General features: G+C 43.8%; 1 protein-coding gene across 6 annotated transcripts in view; it reads left to right on the forward strand.

The window, feature by feature from the left end:
* Nucleotides 1-21,042, forward strand: part of Kiaa0586 (KIAA0586 ortholog) — a 108,833-nt gene that overhangs the window by 868 nt on the left and 86,923 nt on the right. For 3 of the 6 annotated variants that reach the window (XM_037210601.1, XM_037210603.1, XM_028858379.2), the window contains exons 2-7: nucleotides 1,546-1,619; nucleotides 3,329-3,398; nucleotides 4,985-5,054; nucleotides 13,230-13,404; nucleotides 15,319-15,540; nucleotides 18,762-18,912. In XM_037210601.1, coding sequence (XP_037066496.1) covers nucleotides 1,546-1,619; nucleotides 3,329-3,398; nucleotides 4,985-5,054; nucleotides 13,230-13,404; nucleotides 15,319-15,540; nucleotides 18,762-18,912 — 762 coding nt within the window. Of the gene's footprint in view, nucleotides 1-1,545; nucleotides 1,620-3,328; nucleotides 3,399-4,984; nucleotides 5,055-13,229; nucleotides 13,405-15,318; nucleotides 15,541-18,761; nucleotides 18,913-21,042 lie in introns of those variants that run through there. The other 3 variants (XM_037210600.1, XM_037210602.1, XM_037210605.1) reach the window with 3 other exon arrangements.

Below are 21,042 nucleotides of genomic sequence, written 5' to 3' on the forward strand. Positions count from 1 at the left end.
AATGTTTCAGCATGTAGAATGAATGAAAGCTGACTATTTCCCGTTGTGCTTCTTCTTGGTGTGGTCCCTGCGTCTTGTTCTTGTTCACACCCATGATGGATACAGTGAGCTTGTATAATCTGCTTAAAATTTACCAAATGTTCTCCCTTCTCGTGCCATCCAATCTGGCATAGGAAAAATGCATGACTTAGTCTTTGGTGGCCTCTGTATTTACAACTCACCTGCCCTGTTTAGAGCTGTGAAGTGGTACTGATTATCTTAAGGCTCACATTAATGAATGTGTGTGCTAGAAGAACAGTAAGCTTGCTGCTTTTTGGAGGTATGCTAGAGCAGACCTTCTGTTAGATCAGGCGCTTGTATCTATCTGCTGGTTTTTGTTTGTATTCGAAACGGAGTTTCCCTGTAGAGTCCTGGCTTGGAACTCACAGAAATCTGCCTCCTGGTGGCTGGGATTCAAGGCATGCCTGTCTATATACAGGTTTGTACTGGTGAATCATGTCTTTTTTCCACATTGAATAAATAAATACCTTTTAGAATTTTCAGGAAAAAAATATTTTTTTCAAATCTATCTATGTGAGTTGAGGTGCCCCTGGAGGCCAGAGTAGTTGGATCTACCTAGAGCTAGATTGACAGGTGATTGATTGTGAGCTATCTGTTGGAGGTAACAAACTCTAGTCTTCTGCAAGAGCAGCAAGTACTCTAACCTGCTTTGCCGTCTCTCCCCCAAATCCTTTTAAAATGTCCTATTTTAGGGCTGGAGAGATGGCTTAGAGGTTAAAAGCACTGGCTGTTCTTCCAGAGGTCCTGAGTTCAATTCCCAGCAACCACATGGTGGCTCACAACCATCAATAATGAGATGTGGTGCCCTCTTCTGGCTTGCAGGCCTACACGCAGGCAGAATATTGTATACATAATAAATAAATAAATCTTTTTTAAAAAAGCCCTATTTTAGCCAGGGAGTGGTGGCTTACACCTTTAATCCCAGCACTTGAGAGGCAGAGGCAGATGGACCTTTGTGAGTTCGAGGCCAGCCTGTTCTACATATCGAGTTCTAGGACAGGCTCCAAAGCTACACAGAGAAACCCTGTCTCAAAACAACAACAACAACAAAAATCCTATTTTATTTTATTGAGAGAGGATCTCACTGTGTAGCTCTGGTTGGCCTAAAATTCACTCTGTAGACGAGGATAGCATCAAACTCGAAGAAATTCACTTTTGAGTACTGCAATTAAAGATGTTCGACAGCTTGTCTGCTGCTGAACCATTTTGGATCTCACCCACTTAATTGCTTTGACTGATCATTATTTTCCTAAACATCAGCCATGAAGTCTTCCATTGGAATATATCTAAATATATTCCAGTTTCTTCTACAGGAAAGTGTCTTCACATTTGGTTTTTAAGTTAATACGGAGGTCTCAGTTCTTGTATCCTGTCTATTTAGTTGCTGAAGGTCAGGTTTTGATTTAATGCCCCTCAGATTGGACCTGTGATTCAGTGCTAGAACTTACCATGGGAGAGGCACCGCTGAGTTCCTTGTTTTCTTAGGTTCGTTGGATTTAACTTCTGCCAGAAAACATCACCAGCTTCTGTCAGAAAATCCTCCTGTAGCCGATAAAAGTGTAAGTAAAAGAATTCTAAGTCGTATTAAAACCTCAGTATTATCAAGTTCTTAAAGCTATGTTTTGTTAACATGTTTTGTTTTATTTAGGTACTTCAGATGAAGAGAAATGTTTTGTTTTTCACTTGTTCATTTTATTTTTATCACATTTTTATCTGTTTATTTTGTATACGTGTAGGTATGTGGGCATGCACAGGCCATTTTTGTGCATGCAGAGAGCAACTTTGAAGAGTTTATTCTCTTCTGTCTAGTTGGAGTCATCGGACTTGGCAGCAAGTGCCTTCCCTGATAAGCCATCTTACTAGCTCAAGAAGTGTTCTAGGACTATGACTTGAAGAGTGTGGGGTGTAGCTAGAGTTTTCCTGCCTTGCCCACAGTCAGGACAAATCTTTGTCACCCGCCAGTCCCACAGCCGCTCAGACCCAACCAAGTAAACACAGAGACTTATATTGCATACAAACTGTATGGCCATGGCAGGCTTCTTGCTAACTGTTCTTATAGCTTAAATTAATACATTTCCATAAGTCTATACCTTGCCACGTGGCTGGTGGCTTACTGGCGTCTTCACATGCTGCTGGTCATGGCGGCGGCTGCAGTGTCTCTCTGCCTCAGCCTTCCGCTTCCCAGAATCCTCCTCTCTCCTTGTCCCACCTACTTCCTGCCTGGCCACTGGCCAATCAGTGTTTTATTTATTGACCAATCACAACAATTTGACATACAGACCATCCACAGCAGTGGGGTATTAAATATGTCTACTGTGTTGTTAGTCTTACTGGTGTTTAGAAAATGAATGAACACCTGTCATCATTATAACCTTTTTAAAATAAGCTTTTTCCACTCCCGTGTGTGTGTATGTATGGAGGGGTAAGGAGTGTGTCGAGGCTGCTGTCAGGAAGCATCCTCCACTGTCCTTTCACCGTAGTTCATTGACTCAGAGTCTCTGAGTCCCAAAGCTCACTGACCACCTGCCTCTGGGGATCCCCGTCTCGGCCTTCCGGGGCTGGAGTGACAGGCAGACTGCCACAGTCTCCCAACATTTACTTTGGTGCTGGGATCCACACTCTGGTCCTCTTGCTTATGAGGCGAGTGCTTTAACTCCTGAGCCGTCTCTCAGCCCTCTTTGTTTTCTTTGGCTTTAGCAGCTAAAAGGAAGGTGAAGAGCAACATGGAACCGATCTAGTGCCTTGAGAGTTCAAGTGTGTCAGCACCGAATAGTCTTAGAGATGAGTTCTAGGATTGTGCGTAAGAGCAGAAAGCTATTGAGCGGTAGATGTACCCTACGTAGCTAGGGAACTCTCTAAGAGCGCATGAGCTCAGTGACCCTGAAAGCCTTGGCTAGTTTACAGTGCTGTACTATGAAATGACTGCCCTCCCCCTCCAGCTGACCATCCTTGACCCAGGTTAGCCCATGAAGCTGAAGCGGCTGAGGTGGAGTCCTCTCATCACATGTGGATTTGAACCAGAACCGTGTGCCGTTTCTGCTTCCTCATTCACTTTCTCATTCACCCTTCTGATACCGATTTGCTCGTTCATTGAGAAGTCTTTGAGTGGCTTCAGAACACTTGTGAACCCTGTAGTATTGGGAATGAGATAAGGAAGATGTGCAGGCCTGCCTTCCTAGATCCCAGTAGTCACATGGCTGCCAATGGTACTTCCTTACTGGTCATCGTACAGCTCATTTGGTCTTACTCTCTTCTTTTCTTCCCGAAGGATTTTTCTAAAGATGCTGTAGTTCCAAGGCTACCTTTGAATAAAACAGAAGAGAACAGCACACATAAAGGTAAGTTAATACAGTTTTTACAACTGAATTGAGATATGCTGAAATTGTTTTTTGTTCAGTTTTGAATGCATAGTTCTGTGACCGTAAGTGCATTCGTATTGTTGTGCGACATCACTGTCTTTCACCTCTGGGAATTTTCTCATGTCCCCTGCGGAGCTCTGTGCCCCTGAAGTCCTCAGTCTTGCCTCTGAGCTTGACCCCTCCCGTGCCTCTTTAAGTGGCATCGTGTAGTGTTTAACCTTGGTGCCTGGTTCACTTGAGCCAGTCCATGGTGGAGTTTGTGTCAGGATTTTACTTTTTGAAAATTGAATCTAATTTATTTCTTTTGTGTGTTTGGGTATTTTGCCTGCCTGTATGTCTGTACACAATACTCATGCAGTACCCAAAAGGCCAGAGGAGGGGTCAGATTACCTCATTTTGTTCTTCCTTTAGAGGTAGAACAAATTCTAATTTTGTCTCCGCTCATTTTTGTTTTTATATAATTTTCTAATATTTAGGATCTTGATTGTTACATTATTGCTTAGTCATTTAAACTGTACCTTACCTTTTAAAACGTGATAAATCCAGGGGTGGAGAGATGACTCAGTGGGTGAGAACATTGGCTGCTCTTCCAAAGCACCCTGGTTCAATTCCCAGCACCCACGTGACAGTTCACAGCTGTATCCAGACAGCTGTATTCCAGAGTATCCGACACCCTTACACAGACATACATATAGGCAAAACACCAATGCACATAAAATAAAAACAAATCATTAAAATTGATAAATTCTACTACCAAATCACTATTCATTCTTTTACTTTAAGATGTTGTGGTTTTTTATGTATATATGTGTGCATGCACACATGTTCGTGTGTGTAGGTCTGTGTGTACTTGTGTAGGGTTGTGTGTGTGTGTGTTTGCATGAAGGGAGGCTAGAATTGATATCAAGTGTCTAAGTCACTCTCTCCCTGTAATCTGTTAAGACATGGTCTCTTCTGAGCCCGGAATTCACTACTCAGCTCACCTGGCTGGTCAGGGAGCATCCTTTCTCTGCTGTCTGGCACTGGGGTTACAGGTGCACACTGCTTTGCTCGGCTTCTTATGTTGGTACTAGGGTTGAGATCCAGGTCTTCATGCTTGTGTGATAAGCAGTTTGCTAATGGAGCCATCCCCTCAGCCTTTTAATTGATTTGTTTTAGAGACAGGGTTTTGCCGCATAGTCCTGGCTGGCCTAGAACTTGCTATGGTAGACCAGGCTAGCCTCAAAATTGCAGGAAACTTCATGCCTCTGCATCCTGAGTGGTAGATATGGGTGTCAAATTACAGGTCCAAATTCAATCTTTCTTTCTTTTCTTCTTTCTCTCTTCTCTTCTCTCTCCTCTCTCTCCTTTCTTTTCTCTTCCTCCTTTCTTTTCTTTCTCTCTCTCTCTCTCTTCCTCCCTCTCTCCCTCGCTCCCTCCCTCCCTCCCACAGTACCAAGGATCAAACCTGTGACCTCATACATAGTAAGCAAGTGTTCTGCCACTGAACTACATGCTTAGCCCTCAATCTTGACATTTTTTCTTCTTTAGAATCTGAAATATATTTTTGTGTTTTAATTTTTCAGCAAATGACATCTTTATTTCGCAGTACACCATGGGACAGAAAGATGCTTTGCGAACTGTTCTAAAGCAAAAGTAAGTTTCGTTTACAGACACACTTGTGATGTGCTACCTTGTCGGAGGGAAACTGCTTTAGCATATGTTGAAAGATGAATACACAGCGATGAAGAACACAGGAGTGTTCTAAGATGAACCATAGCAACGTCTAGGGCTGGGGATGTAGCTCAGTGGTACAGAGCACTTGCCAACGTGCATGGTCTGGGAGTGTGAGTGTAGCTTAACAGCAGCAAGTTCTGATGGCCCCCTTTGCCCCCTGCCCTGCTTTCTTGCTAACTCTAATATTACAGTAGCCCAGCATATCTAATGATGTACACAGACGCAGGCATGAGTGGCTAGAGCTGGCACAGGAAAGAGCATTGCATTCGAGGGATTACCATACAGCTGTGTAAACCATGGCATGCCTGATCATCAAGTCTCAGCTCTGTGTTCCGTGCAGCAACTCAAAAGGAATCAGTAAAGGGAGAGACCAGCAGGCGATGTGAAGACAGGGTTGTGGAAGAGGCCATGAATGGCCGTATGGCATCCGAAGAAGAAAGTAGTGAGCTGGTAGAAGCTTGAGAGGACAGAGAGAAAAGCTTGAAATTAGTTGTGGGCCCAGTGGCTTTGTGTCTTCAACGTAAAGAGCTTTGTGACTTCTAATAGATGTTGTTTGGCAGAGTAAGAGCTGTATGATGTAAAGGAGGGCAGCTAGAAGAGTGGAATTTGGGGGACGACGACGACGACGACGACGACAAGCTAACCTCAGAAAGCTGAAGGCCTGTGGGAAGATCTCTGGGAATTGGACCCTTAACTCTGTCCTTCACTAAATCCTTGGCTTTGGTCAAGTAAATCCCATTACTTCTGGACTTCAGTTTCATTATATAAAATTGAGAAATAAGGGTAGATGATCTTAGTAAGATTCCCCACCTTCCCAGTTCTCTCTAAGGCAGTTGTCATGTAATTGTGATGAAATAATTGAGGAGACTTGGTGACTCAGCTGGTTATGAGAAGGTCAGCAGATGGAGAAGCTGAAATAACGTCACACAGTTGAGGTGTGCAGGGAACAGTTGTGAAGAGGGTCGCAGAGAAGTAGGTACAAGAGCGCTGTGCTCTGCTCAGAAGTAAGCTGAGGGGACCGTGCTGTACGTGGGCCTTTTCCTGCTGACACCACTTAGACTCACTAGGGACTCCCAGGTTTTGTCGGTCTCCTTGAACCAGTTTGTCTGGGTCTAAATAGAGAGTGCGGAGGAGCAGCTTTTAAAAAAAATGAAGTCAGATGTTTATCTGGGATTATGTATCTGAGTTTGCTGTGTTCTTTTTTTGTGGTGAGGGGGATTGAACTCAAGGCCTTGCGCATGCTCGGATTCCCACTGAGCTGTTAGCCCCATTCTGCCATACTCCTTGTGATGCGTACTGCCTAAGGGTATGTGTGGTGCCATTAAGTAAACCAGGTGACATTTATTGAAGAGGCTAGGATTCAGAAAACTCAGAACTTTTAATAGTCCTTCTTGGGACTTTGTGGTAAGTAAACTAGCAAAGAAAGAATTACCATGTAAACTAGACGGATCAGATGCATCACAGAAGCAGGTAGATTGGGGGATGCCAGAAGTTGGTTGTTGGGGAGACGGGAGATAATTACCAAAGTGGACCTTTATGTGCAGCATGACAACCACAGTGAATATTAATTACTAAGAGTGGATCAGAAGTGTTACACCAGAGAATAGGTAGTTACGTAAGGTAATGGGTATATTGATTAGCTTGATTGTGCTGTTTTACGGTGTATACATGTATTAAAAAAATCACATTATATACTGCACATACATAATTTAATTTTATCAATCATACCTTAGTTAGTTTTTGAAAAATAGTAGTCTGTATCGTTATTGTTAAAATTTTTTGAGTTGTTGGCTTTTGTTTTTTAATTTTTGAGGTCATATTTTAATGTCAACATTTCTTTCCTCCCTTCAAATTCTCCATATACCCCTCTCCACTCTCCTTCAAATTCACGGTCTCTTTTTTTCACCAGTTGTTATTTTGTGCATAGTTGTATTTGCGCGCGTGCGCGTGCGCGCGCACACACACACAGAGATAAAATCCTGTGGAGTCCCCATGTTACTTGCCTGTGTTTTCAGGACTGACCGTTTGTCACTGGACAACTGCTTGGTGTGCTCGTCCTTGGGAAGGGCCAGCTCTCCCTCTCCTGGCTTTCCTCAGTTACTGTGCTTCTTTGGGTAGGGCTGAGGTCTCTTGGGCTTCTCCCAATGCAGTTCTGCATGGTCAGTGGTGTCGTCCTTGCTCAGCTCATGTCTGGTGGCCATGTTGGTGAGACTTTATGGGTGTGGCTTCTGACATTGCTATGGACAGTGTCCCAGCAAGTCCCTGCTCCCCGGCTCGTAGGATCCCTCTGCCCCTCTGCCCCTCTGCCCCTCTGCCCCTCTGCCCCTCCTCTGCGGTGTTCCCGGAGCTGTGGGTGAGAGGGTGTTTAGTAGTGACTCCACAGCTCTGCACTTTGATTGGCTGTGGTTTTCTGAACTGGGCTCCATCCATTGCTAAGAAAAGTTCCCTGGATGGAGGCGAAGACTGCACTTCTCTGTGGGAATAAGGACAAATGTTTCTAGATTACTGTCAGGGATCATGTGGGTTGAGTAAATTAGTGGTTGTCCGTTTTCCTCCGATAACCGTGGTTTCACCAGCACTGACTAGGTAGGTAGGTTTCCAGGCATGGTCGCCCTCTTGTTGAGCAAGTCCTAAGTGCTCTGGGACAGCTGTTGGTGACCAGCAGGGTATATGATGGCCCCGTAAGCTTATCTTGCTGTGCTGGTTGTTGATGTGGTTCATGGGAGTCATAGCTGGGTGGGACTGTCGGTTGCCTTTCTTTCTCTTTTGGAAGCTAGCAGGGCCCCTTCTGGTACCATGGAAGCTAGTCCTCAGGGAGGAGCCATTCAGATCAGCTTCATCTTCGGGGCCTCTGGGCCTTGTTTTTGACGTACATAGTGTCTTCAGGGGCGGTAACCAAGGGCAACAGCCCTAGGCTGTATGTGTTGGAGTCTCTTAGTCCTGACCAACAACTGAAAAGAGGGATTCTCATGTCTGGTATTGGGTGGTGGTGGTTTTTTTAGGTGGTCTTTAGAGGGAGTGTTGTCAGCCCAAATAAAGTTGATTAAACCTGTGTATTGTATCTATACACTGAGGTGCCTGCATTACATTTTTTAGGGTAAATAGTTAAAAGTATGACCCCTGAGCCTTTTCAGCTATCCTTGCTGTTATTTCATCCTCCCTCCCCCTCCCCTAAGGAGCCTGTCTTTGTTTCCCCTGTCCCAGGAGGAGTTGTGTCCTGCTGTTCTTCTTTCCCTGTCCTCCACCTTCTCCTGTCTTTCCCTCCCTCCCACTCCCCAGGGAGCCCACTTCCCGCCCCTTCACTGCATTCCTGCCTCCTGTACTGAACCCCCTCCTCTTAAGGAGTGCACCCTTTCTCCGGTCCCTGATGAGATTACTTACGCTCTGCTATCCCCCCTCAGTTGCTCCCCAAACCACCTAGTGGAGCAATGGTCCTGTTTTCCTTTCCTGGTTTTTATAGTGACTACTGACTATGTATTCACCCCTGAAGATTCAGAGCTGGGCCTCCAATTAGAGAGAACATGCAACATTTGTCTTTCTGGGCCCAAGGTGCCTCACTCAATGTGATCTTTTCTAGTTCCAGCCATTTACCTACAAAGTTTATGATCTCATTTTTCTTTACCACTGAATAGTATTCGGTAATGTATATATACCACATTTTCATTATCCATTCATCAGTTGTAGGGCATTTAGATTGCTTCCATATTGTGACTAGAGCAGTCATGAACATGGCGGAGCAACTGTCTGTGGAGTAGGATGTTGAGTTCTTTGGACGTATACCGAGGAGTGGTAGAGCTGGGTCATATGGCAGGTTTATTTTTAGCTCTTTCCGGATTTTTCACACAGTTTTCATAGCGATGCACCAGTTTGCAGCCCCACCAACAGAGACCCAGCGTTTCCCCACATCGCTCCAGCATTTGCTGCTGCCTGTCCCCTTGATCTTTGCCTCTCACTGGGGTGTTTGGATTTGCCTTTCCCTGATTGCCAGGGATGATGATGAACACTTTTCAGATACTTCTTAGCTGTTTTTTCTTTTGAGTACTCTACTCAGATCCTAGGCATGTGTTTCGAGTGAGTGGCTCATTTGTTTTTTTGACTTGTTTGTTGGGTTCTTTGACTGTTCTGGAAATAATCTCCGTCAGTTGTGTTGCTGGCATTCTCTGCACTCCTCTTCGTCCTGTTGGTCGTTTCTGTAGCTGTGCAGAAGCTTTTGAGTTTCACGAGGTCCCACTTGTCAGTTGTTGGCTCTAGTTCTTGGGCGGGCAAATGGCGTCCTGTTCAAGAAGTCCTTCCCTACACCTCCATCATGTGCAGTACTGCCTACATCTTCTTCTGGTGGTTCCAGGGTTTCAGGTTTCGAGGTTAGGTCTTTGCTCCATTTGCAGTTCACTTTTGTGGAAGGTGATAGCAGTGGATCTAATTGCATTCTTCTGCATGTGAACATCCAGTTTTCCCAGCACCATTTGTTAAAGTTGGTTTCTTTTCTCCAGCTTAGGTTTTTGGCATATTGGTCAGATATAAAGTGACTGAAGTTATGTGTGCTCCTGTTTGGGTCTTCAGTTTTGTTCTGTTGTCTAGCTGTCTTATTGCGCCAATACCATACTGTTTTTATTACTATGCTTCTATAATATATCTTAAGATCTGGAATCTTAATCCCTCTAGCATCCCCCAAGCTCAGGATTGTTTTTGCTATTCTAGGTCTGTTGTATTTCCATGTGATAGTTTTAGGATAGTTTTTTTTTTTTTTTTTTTTTTTTTTTTTTTTTTTTTTTTTTTTAGTTTTCGAGACAGGGTTTCTCTGTATAGTTTTGGAGCCTGTTCTGGATCTCGCTCTGTAGACCAGGCTGGCCTCGAACTCACAGAGATCCGCCTGCCTCTGCCTCCTGAGTGCTGGGATTAAAGGCGTGAGCCACCATGTCTGGCTTTTTATTTATTTATATATATATATTTTTGTATTTTGTGTTTTATTAAATGGCTTTGTATCTCTTTCCACAGTCTCTCTGCTATGTTCACTTTTCTCTTCAGCCCGAAATAAAGCTTCCTGTATTTCCTGTAGGTTTCATTTGTTGGATATGATTTTGAGGCTGTTTATGTCGTGGAAAGTTTTTCTTTTCCTTCAGTTATGGCAGACAGTTTACCTGAGTATATTAGTCTACGTTGGCTGTCGTCTTTTAGCACTTGGAATGCATTGCTCCAGGCTGTTCTGGCTTTCAGAATTCCCTTTGAGAAGTCAGCTGTTATTCTGATATGTTTTCCTTTGTATATGACTTATATTCTTTTCTCTTTCCCTTTTCAATATACTTCTTTGTTATGGATGCTTAATGTTTTAACTGTGTGTACTTCTTGTAAGTGTATGGATGTGTCTTTCTGTCTAGAATAGTCACTATTCTATTTTGTGGAGGGACACCATGACCAAGGTAACTAGGGCCATGCCTCCTAATCCTTCTAATCCTTTCAAATAAAGCCACTCCCTGGGCCATTCTTTTTTGTTTGTTGTTTTGTTTTTCCAGACAGGGTTTCTCTGTTTAACAGTCCTGGCTGTCCTGAAACTCACTCTGTAGACCAGGCTGGCCTCCAACTCAGGAAGATCTACCTGCCTCTGCCTCCTGAGTGCTGGGATTAAGGACATGCGCCACCACTGCCTGGCTGTGCCTGCCATTCTTGTTCAGACCACTACACTTTCCTCACTTGGGGGAGGTTTTCTTCTATGATCTGCTGCTGTTGATCTTGGTTTCTTCTTGCTCATCTGTACCTATAATTAGAAGCTTGGTGTTTTTCCTGGTCCCACATTTCCTGTGTGTTCTTTACCTGTGAGTTTGTTTTTAACTGTTCATGTTCCTGTTTCTTTGGTCTGGGATCCTTTACTTTATGCTCAGGACCTGATGATATTCTTTTCGTTCTTGGTTCGTTCTACTTGTAAGGGTCTCCTTTGAGTTTTCTGGTTGGGCCTCTGGGTTTTTCAGTTCCATTGTCATTTTGCAGTGAGTCCTTCAGTGTTCCTGTCTCCATTGAATTCTGTTTTCAAGTCCTGGGTTGTCTTGGTCATTCCCATCAGCCTTATGTTTGTGAGTATTCGCCTTAAGCTCTTTCTCCTTGATTTCAATGGGTTGTTTCCTTTGTGTCTTCTTTAAACTCCTTGAATTTTTTGATGAAGTTTGTAATTGCTCTCTTAAATCCTGTGTCCTGCTGTCATCTAGGTAGTTCACATGACAAGCTCTTCTATAGGACTGGTGGGTTTTGGAGAGAACTGACTTGGTCTTTCATATTCTTTCAATGAGATCTGGGCGTGTGGACTTCCTTTAAGTTAGTCTTAAGTTTGCTATGGATAGAACAGGCTAGGGGAGAAGAGAGAATGTGGGGATGGGTAGGGTCTAGAGGTTGGAAGTGACTTGGGTGGAATATAGTCCAGTGGGCAGAGGGGTCTGGGCTGCTAAGTAAGATGTTTCCTGTTCCAAGATGGGAGTGTGGAGGTCTGAGTGGAAAGGCTGGAGATGACATGGTAGAGTCATGTAGTCTGGTGAACAGATAGGGAGAATACTGGCCCAAGCCTGGAGCCCTTTGGCTGTGAAGGCAGGGAAGGCTAGGCTGATGACACACTGTTTGTTACACCCAGGCTAAATCTGGTAGATTGCGGAAAAGGCTTGGATATAAGGGTCAGTACTCACCATGCTAGACCACGGAGGAGGACGGGCATGGAGTGGAGTGTGGAGCTGGCACAAATGGTCCTGTGGGCGGAAGCAGCTAGGACAGGTCCTGGTGGGAGCTTACTGTTGACTACAGTTCAGGAGGAGGCGGTAGGACTAGGCTTGGATTTGGGATTTGGGGCCCTGTGGACGCCTAAGGTCACTGCTGCAAGATATGGGTGGCCAGAGTAGTCTGGGGCGCTGCTCTGGGACCTGGGCTAGATCTCGTGAGGTGTGGGTTTGTGTGTGGTATCACCAAGGTAGACCCTGGAGGAGGATGTGAGAACTCTGAGTATGGAGTGTGTGGTAAGTACTCTTGGTCTTCTGTTTTGTTTTGTTTTTTATGTGCATGTGCTAGAGTTGGAAATCAGATGTCAACCCCAACTCCTAGTTTTATATTCTTCTGAAAGTATTTGGTGAACACAATGACCAATTCTTAGAAACAAATGCAGTTCTCCTGCCTTTGGGATCAAAACTAGTATTTAAATTCTTAGAACTCTATGTTTTATATTTGTGGTTTTTTTTTTTTTCCTCCAAGACATGGTTTCTCTGTGTAGCTTTGGAGCCTGTCCTGGATCTCACTCTGTAGACCAGGCTGGACTCGAACTCACAGAGATCTGCCTGCCTCTGCCTCCTGAGTGCTGGGACCAAAGGCGAGGGCCACCCCGCCCTGCAATATTTATGCTTCTTAATTATCTGTCTTTATAATTGTGGCTATGAAGTTGTCATGTGTAAGTCATATTTTTAAAAATACTATTACTGCCTTCAAGGGATAACTTTTTATTTCTTTAATCCTTGGTGACCTAAACTTAATAATGTTGATGAAATGACTTTAATAATCATTTTTAGAAAAAAATTATGTGTATGGGTGTTTTGTCTGTATTGTATGTCTGCATACCATGTATATATCTGGCACCCTCAGAGGTTAGAGGGGGGTATCCATCCCCTGGAACTGTAATTAGACGGTTTTGAGACACCATGTGGTGGTGCTAGGAATTGAATCTGGGTCTTCTGAAGAACTGCTGAGATGTTTCACTATCCCCTGATCTTAAAAAAAAGAAAAAAAAAATCAAGGAAATGGAGCTGGAGAGCTGGCTCAGTGGTTAAGAATGCTTGCTGCACTTGAAGAGGACTGAGTTTGGATCACAGCATCCACATCAGACAACTCAGTCTTCCACAGTGCAAGTTCCTGGCGTGTTTGATGCTTCAGGCTTTCAAAGGCACCCGACTCACATGTACACACACATCTTCTCTTACGTACACACACTGCACGTAACTACAAGGAAGATAAACATTTAAAAGAAAATGAAGAAAGCCACTTTTAGGAGATGACCAGGTTATGGCGTGTAGGCATTTCTTCAAATGACTCAATGTAGGTTACTGAAAAACTTTTATATCTTTGTATTTAAAGAGCTCAAAGCATGCCTGTTTTTAAGGAGGTGAAAGTACATCTTTTAGAAGACACGAGTGCGGAAAAGAATGCTGTTGCTCCGGAGACTGCGTCATCCCCCAATAGAATTGACTCCGCTACAACTGTGGCCGCAGCAACCGCCGCCGCCATCGCAACAGCAGCTCCATTGATAAAGGTACCTCCTTCTCCCGGGCCCTGGACGCTGAGCTGCTCCAAGGTGGTCTGTTCAGAACGGACTCCCAAATGGTGTGTCTGACTGAGGGACGTTCGAGTTGTTCCCACTTTGAAAGGCTGTTCCCATTTGTGGTTGTGAATTATTTTCAAGGCTATGAAAATCTCCTCCTTGGGAATGTGTTGGCTGGTGAAGCCAGGACTTTTTCTCTGTAGCAGTGGAAGTCCGCGTTCTGGATGCTCATTCTCTGAGAATCAAGCCCAGGGTCCTTATGCGGTTCTCACACTGAGCTGTACTGCTAGACCTGCTGTCCTGAATGAACCAGAGGATTGTACGGGACCTTATCGTATATGACTAGCCAGTCAGTTTGTAAGGGGAAACGAAATAGGTCAGGCTGGGCATAAGGCTTTAGAGTGAATGGACAGCAGAGTCAAGATGTGGATTCACAGCTGGCGGCCTACAGCCTTACATTAGAGAAGTCTGGAGAGCTGTCCTGGTGTGTGTGTGTGTGTGTTCTGAGACAGTTTCATGGATCCCAGGCTGATCTGTACTTCGCTGTGTAGCCATGGAAGAGCTTTAATTTCAGATTCTTCTCCTCCCTTCAAGTTCTGCGTTGCAGAGGTGCACCATCATGCCTGGCTTATGCAGTGCTAGTGGTCAAACCCAAGGCCTCCTGAATGTTAGGCAAGCACACGAACTGGGCTGCGTCCCGACGTTGTTCTTTCTTGAGACGGGTCCTCCTGTCTGGACTTGAACTGCAGATCCTTCTGTGATTGCAGGACTGCATTGCACAGCCTGGGTCTGGAGCCCTGAGTAGGGCTGGAAAAGAGTGAAGAAAGGACAGACACACAGACACACAGATAGACAGAAAAGCTGGGGGTCAGGAACGTGGGTGTTCTGACGGAGCCACACGTACCTCCTCCACAGCCTGCAACCTCAGCATGTTAACGATGCACAGCCCAGGAGGAGGGCTTAGCTCGTCTCTAGGGAGTATTTGTAGGACCCCAGTCTCAGGCTGTGAACATCCAGGAGGAAGCCACAGTTGCTAGTCTTTTCTTGTTTTTGTTTTCTAAGGCGGGGTTTCTTTGTGCAGCCCTGGCTGTCCTGGAGCTCACTTTGTAGACCAGGCTGGCCTTGAACTCAGAGAGATCCCCCTGCCTTTGACTTCTGAGTGCTGGGATTAAAGGCATCGGCCACCACACCCAGCTAGTTCCTAGTCTTTTTTTTTTTTTTTTTGAGATAAAGTTTCTCTGTTTAACAGCCCTGGCTGTCCTGGAACTCACTTTGTAGACCAGGCTGGCCTCGAACTCACAGAGATCCGCCTGCCTCTGCCTCCTGAGTGCTGGGATTAAAGGCGTGAGCCATGTCGTTCAGCCTAGTTCCTAGTCTTAATACACACTGATTAATCCCTGTGAACACTCACATTTGGGTCAGAGGACAAAGGCTTTGCCAATTCTGAGCCCGATCCTTATGGGAAAAGGCTTTACCAGTTTCTCACGGGCCCGCGGCCTTGGTTCTTGTCACAGCTGAGTATGTCAGTACTGCTCACGGCTTTGCCTAGCCCTCCATGTCATAATGTGTTTGCTGTTTCCTTCTCTTTAACTTTCATTTAAGAATTGGTTTTTCTGGCATTATAAAATCTGGCAGATTTGGTGTGGGTATACGTGTGTGCCACATACAGATGTATGTATAGTTTATGTATAGTGTATGTATAGTTTATGAAAGGAAACACCCCTTAGGATTGCTCCATTTTGCCTTTTAATTTTGTGACTAAAAACAAAGGCATTGAATCATGAGAAATCTTGTGAGCAGAGGCTCAAGTTTAATACAGTACCAGTTGCTGTAAGTAACCTTTCTAGGACTTGAACACATCTTTTATGTCTTTCTATAGAAATACTATTTTGATCTTTATTTTAGGTACAGAGTGATTTGGAAGCAAAGGTTAATTCTGTTGCAGAATTACTTAGTAAGTTACAGGAGACTGATAAACAGTTACAGCGGGTGGCAGAGCACCAAACAAGCATTCAGAGTAAGCAAGAGAAATCACAGTGCCATGATCACGAGAAGCAAATGAATGTATTTATGGAGCAGCACATCAGACACCTTGAAAAACTGCAGCAACAACAGATGGATATCCAGGTGTGTGTGATAAACCAGTGCACAGGCCACGATCCTTTGAACTTGCATCTTTAAGTTAATAGTAACTGACAGTTGTAATAGCTGACTAGGTCGTGACAGTGATTTCTTTTTTTTTTTTTTTTTTTTGGTTTTTCGAGACAGGGTTTCTCTTGTGTAGCTTTGCGCCTTTCCTGGAGCTCACTTGGTAGCCCAGGCTGGCCTCGAACTCACAGAGATCCACCTGCCTCTGCCTCCCGAGTACTGGGGTTAAAGGCGTGCGCCACCACCGCCCGGCAGTGACAGTGATTTCTGAAGTCACGATTGGCTTGCTCATCATTCTTTACTCCATGTGGATACTTGACATGTTCTAGGTTACATGTCATTGGTGCTGTGTGTGTGTGTGTGTGTGTGTGTTCATTCCTGTGGAGGCCAGAGGTTAGTGTAGATGTCTTGCTTAGTTACCATCTGCCTTCTTTTTTGAGACAAAGTATCAAATGCCGAGGTCACCTGTTTGGCTGGAGTGAATGGTCAGCAAGTGCCAGGATGCACCTGTCTCTGATCCCCCCCTCCTAGTCCTGAGTCTGCAGACCTGACTGCTGTGCCGGCCTTTTACATGTGTTGTGCCCAGATCGTGACCCCCAGAGAGACCACCAAAGACGAGCATGCCGGAATGCAAAAGCAAGGTTTAATTCTGGATATCCAAATGCAATACAAGCCTAGGCAGGGACTTCGTCCAATACATCCAACGCAGTGGAGGCTGGAGGAAGCGCCCACCTGTCTGCAAGCTCAGTTTTTAAAGGGAAAAGTCACAAGGTTACATCATTTAGGGGTGCTAGTACAGGTACAATTCTGATTGGCTCGCTTCTAGGGACTTGTAGAAATTACTTCTAAGGGAGTGGTTGCCCGCCACCATTTCTCATTGGCTGCCCTCAGGTGGGGGCATTTTTATGGTCAGTTACCCTGGAAACCAGGGAGAGGACATTCCATAGTCTGGCAGGCATTACCTCGTGACTATCTTGTGGCTCTGTACTTTTACACTTCCTGGTTTCTGGAATCTGAACTGACTGGTCTCAGTAACTTCTGGCCTGTTCCAGTAACTTATGGCCTGTAGCTAAAAGGAGCAGTCTTAGGCCTTTAGTTTTGGGGTGAGAGCATTTTGGTCTTATTTTGGTTCCACACATGGAGCTAGGGATCTAAACTGAGGTCTTCATGCCTGCAGGCCAAGCCCTTTACCGACTGAGCCACCCCCAGCCCAGTAACATCATTTTTAAAACAGTGATTTGTTTACATCAGCAATCTCTAGCTTGTGACTATGCACTGTAGTCACTTGGAGAGCTTTATAAAAGTACAGAGACTTGGACACCCTGGGGACTGTGGGAGAGCAGATCTGTGGTAGCTCTTGGGTGTTGTGGAAAGATTTCTCATGGCTCTGACGCTCCCAGGGACGGAACTACCTACTGTGTGTATTTGCTCCTGCATTTAATTTATTAAAAGAATAAATATTGTAATGCCTTTTGAATATGATATATTGAGGTATTATAAAAAAAGAACTAGCTTCACAAATAGCTATTATTTATTTTGAATTTCCAAGTTTTGTGACACTACCCAACTCCAAAACATTTTTTTAAATAGCAATCTATAGCCACTGTAAATTTGCATTTCTTTTTACATGTTCATTTGTGTGTTGCATGTGTGTTGCGTGTGTGAGGGCACCTGTGTAGGTATGTGTGCATGTGCTGGGGTTGATATTGAGAATCACCCTCCATCAGTCTTCCACCCGATCCTTTAAGCATGGTCTCTCAGATCAGACTCAGAGCTCATTCATACAGCGGTCTTTTAGCCAGCTTGCCCTGGGGACCTGATTTCCTCCTCCAGGTTGGAGTTCAGTCTTTACTTGGGTTCTGGGAATCTGAACTTTGTCCTTGCGCTTGTAGGAAAGCGCTAACCACCAAACCATCTCTGCAGCCCCTCATTTCTTTTTAATTGCACACTTTCGACGTTTTAAAAATTATATCAAAATGTTGCATTCAGAAGATAAGTTTATTCTGTTAGTATATTATCACAAAGTAAACACTTAAATAAGCTTTCCTTTCAAGATTTTTGTTTCTACATTCCCATTTCTCGAGACTACTTTTTTTTTTAAACTTATTTTTATTTTATGTTCATTGGTGTTTTGCCAGATGCCCTAGACCTGAAGTTATTGACAGGTGTGAGCTACCATGTGGTTGCTGGGAATTGAACCTGGGTTCTCTGGAAGAGTAGTCTGTGCTTTTAACCACTGAGCCATCTCTCCAGCCCTCTTCTCAAAACTTCTTAGTGGGGCTTATCTTAAAGTTTTCATGAGATTAAAAATACTTTATTTACATGATCGTAGGCATGCAAGTAAAGTTTTCGGAAGTCCTCCACGTGTGGATTGAGTGTGTGGTACATTATCTACTTGGAAGCTGGGGTGACTTAGTCAGACTGCTGGGCCCTCTCCTGTGAATAGCTTTACTTCTCTGGACCTTGACCTCTTTGCTTAAAAACAGTTTCTCCCTCTCATCAAAAAAGAATAAGGCTTACATTATTTTTGTTGATTCTGTTTTTTAAAGACAGTCTTACTGTGTAGCCCTGTCTGCCCTGAACTCCCTATGTCTATCTCTATAACTTGCAATTATAGATAAAGTTGAAGTCTTGATGACCTATGAGGTACATTATTTAATAAATGCTTAATGAAATTAAGTAGTTGAGTCTATCCCAATCTGCTTTATTTAGAGGGATCTCAATACACTTTTATGAGTTCTATAAAACTGAATAGTTTTTTTTTTTTTTTGGTTTTTGTTTTGTTTTGGTTTTTTCAAGACAGTGTTTTTCTGTAGTTTTGGTGCCTGTCCTATATCTCACTCTGTAGGCCAGGCTGGCCTTGAACTCACAGAGATCTTCCTGGCTCTGCCTCCCCACTGCTGGGATTAAAGGCGTGCGCCACTGCAGCCCAGCATTGTTTAGTATTTTTTGATATGCCATAAAACTTTCTTCTGAAATCAGCTTTATTTGTTAATATATATATCTTAAAGTTATTTTTATTTTTATGTGTGAGTGTTTTGCTTGCACATATGTGTAAGTATACCACATTTTCAATGTATGTTAAATGTAAGAAGCCATTTTTAATTCTGCTAATAAATCTCAATGAATCTTGTCACTTTATATCATCAAATTATATGTAAAATAATTAGAGATGAATAAAATAATTGTATTTCTTCTAGACCCATTTTATTGGTGCTGCACTCAAGGCTAACAGTCTTCAACTCGTTGGCATGTCCCCTTCCAGAGCAGTGGAGAAGCATTCTGGGAAACCAGGACATCCTAATCTTGGTAGCAGTGTTTCTTCGCATAACACATTTGTTTCTAAACAAGGTAAAATACTTAGTTTCTTGTGAATAAAATGTGCTAGCTGGGGATGTTTCATTTGTAAGAGGTGAAAATTTGCTTGTAAAGTGGTAGGACACTTTGTTTCAGAAGTAAAATTTATTTTTGGAAGTCTTGGTTTTGTATCTTTTTTTGGATCAAATAAATTTTAGGTTATTTTGAAGGTTATTTAAGTTATGAATCATAATAATTCCTAATTTATGACTTCAATTGATAACTTGAAAAATTATCAGAAATTTAGAAATTTAGGGAAAAAAAACCTACTTATTGCTGGGTGGTGGTACACATATCTTTAATCCCAGCATTTGAGAGGCAGAGGCAGGTGGATCTCTGTGAGTTTGAGGTTAGCCTGGTCTACAGAGCAAGTTGCAGGACAGCCAGGGCTACACAGAGAAACCCTGACTCAAAAAAAGAAAAAAAGAAAAGAAAAATTTGGCTGATCTAGAATTGGAATGCTTGTAGTGATTCTTTCGTCTGAGAAGCTGTGTGGTCACTGATTTCCCTGATTTGTCAGAAGAAACCTCGGGCGAGTACAAATGAACACGGTAGACCCTTACCCACGGTGGTAGTCTTAGGAGTGATTTTGTTCTTGAGGAGGGGTTTTGTATTGTAGCGCAGACTGGCTGGATCTGGCGGTGCCTCTCCCGCCTCGCTTCACAGTGCTGGGTTAACATTTTCTTTCTTAATCTTACTTCTTTAGGGTAAATTCCTAGGAGTGAGATTATTAGGTCATAAGATATTGCCAGGTACTTTATCAGTTTTCATTGCCATTGAAAGTGGCTGGTGGGGTCAGAGTGATGGCTCAGTGATTAAGAGCCCTGGCTGTTCTTAGAGAAGACCCAGGTTTGTTTCAGAGCAGTGATGTGGCCGCTTACAACTGCCCCAGTACAGGGAATCCAGTGCCCTCTTCTGGCCTCCCGGGCACGGCATGCTTGTGACGTACATGCAGCTAAAACATCAATGCACATTAACAATAAAATACACACACACACACACACACACACACACACACACACACACACAGCACCTCCTGCTATTGCAGAGGACCCAAGTTCAACTCCCAGCACCCAGATGGTGGCTCACATCCATTCATAACTTCAGTTCTAGAAGATCCAGTGCTCTTTTCTGGCACACAGGCACCAGACCACATACCCAGTGCCTGTAAGGACAGGCTAAACACTCATACATAAGTAAAATAAGTATTTTTTTGGGAAGTGTCTAGCGATGCCATTTTCACTACAGCTTGGACAATACTCAAATATTATCACACTGATTCTTATCTAGAAAACATTTAGTTTTTATTTCTTTTGATTTCTAGTGAGGATGAAGTGTTTCTTTCTTGGAGACAGGGTCTCTCAGTGCAATATTCCTTGCTGTCCTGGAGTTTGCTGTGTACACAAGGCTGGCCTTGGGCTCAGAGAGGTCCACCACTTCAGAGTGCTGCCATTAAAGGCAGGCACCATGATGCATAATGCACCGCCATGCCCAGCTCCAGGGTTTCTCACTGACCTGCAACTTGACAAAAAAGAAAGGTTTGCTCTTTTGAGAGCTCCAGGGATCCATTGTCTCTCCTCTGGAGCACATGCCCCCACACTTTTTTTTTTTTTAATGTGGGTTCTGGAGATTGAACTCAGGGCGCCATGCAAGGCAAGTATCTTACCAGTTGTGCTCAAAAAAGTTATTTTTTTAATTAACTAAAATTAATTTTTGAAACAGTGTCATACTGTGTATCTGGCTATCCCGAACTCTCTACATAGAACAGGCTGTCCTTAAACTCTGCCATCAGATAAAAAAGGTTTTTGAAGTTCAATTTCTCTTTATTATTGTGATTATTACTTTTGTATATATGTATGTATGGTGCTTAGGTGCTGAACCCAGGGCCTTATGAATGCTAGGCAAGCACTTTATCACTAGAGACACCACAAGTCTGTTTTAATGATGTCCTTCCTTTCTGTTGCAGTGCCTTTAAGAGGAGTTGAAGAGACAGATTCTGACGGGCAGAGATCTCCTCTAGAGACACCACAAGTCTGTTAATTACTTCCTTCCTTTCTGTTGCAGTGCCTTTCAGAGGAGTTGAAGATAGAGATTCTGACGGGCGGAGATCTCCTCTAGAGACAC

The sequence above is a fragment of the Peromyscus leucopus genome, chromosome 14 (assembly GCF_004664715.2).
Source record: "Peromyscus leucopus breed LL Stock chromosome 14, UCI_PerLeu_2.1, whole genome shotgun sequence".
NCBI classification, from domain to species: Eukaryota; Metazoa; Chordata; class Mammalia; order Rodentia; family Cricetidae; genus Peromyscus; species Peromyscus leucopus.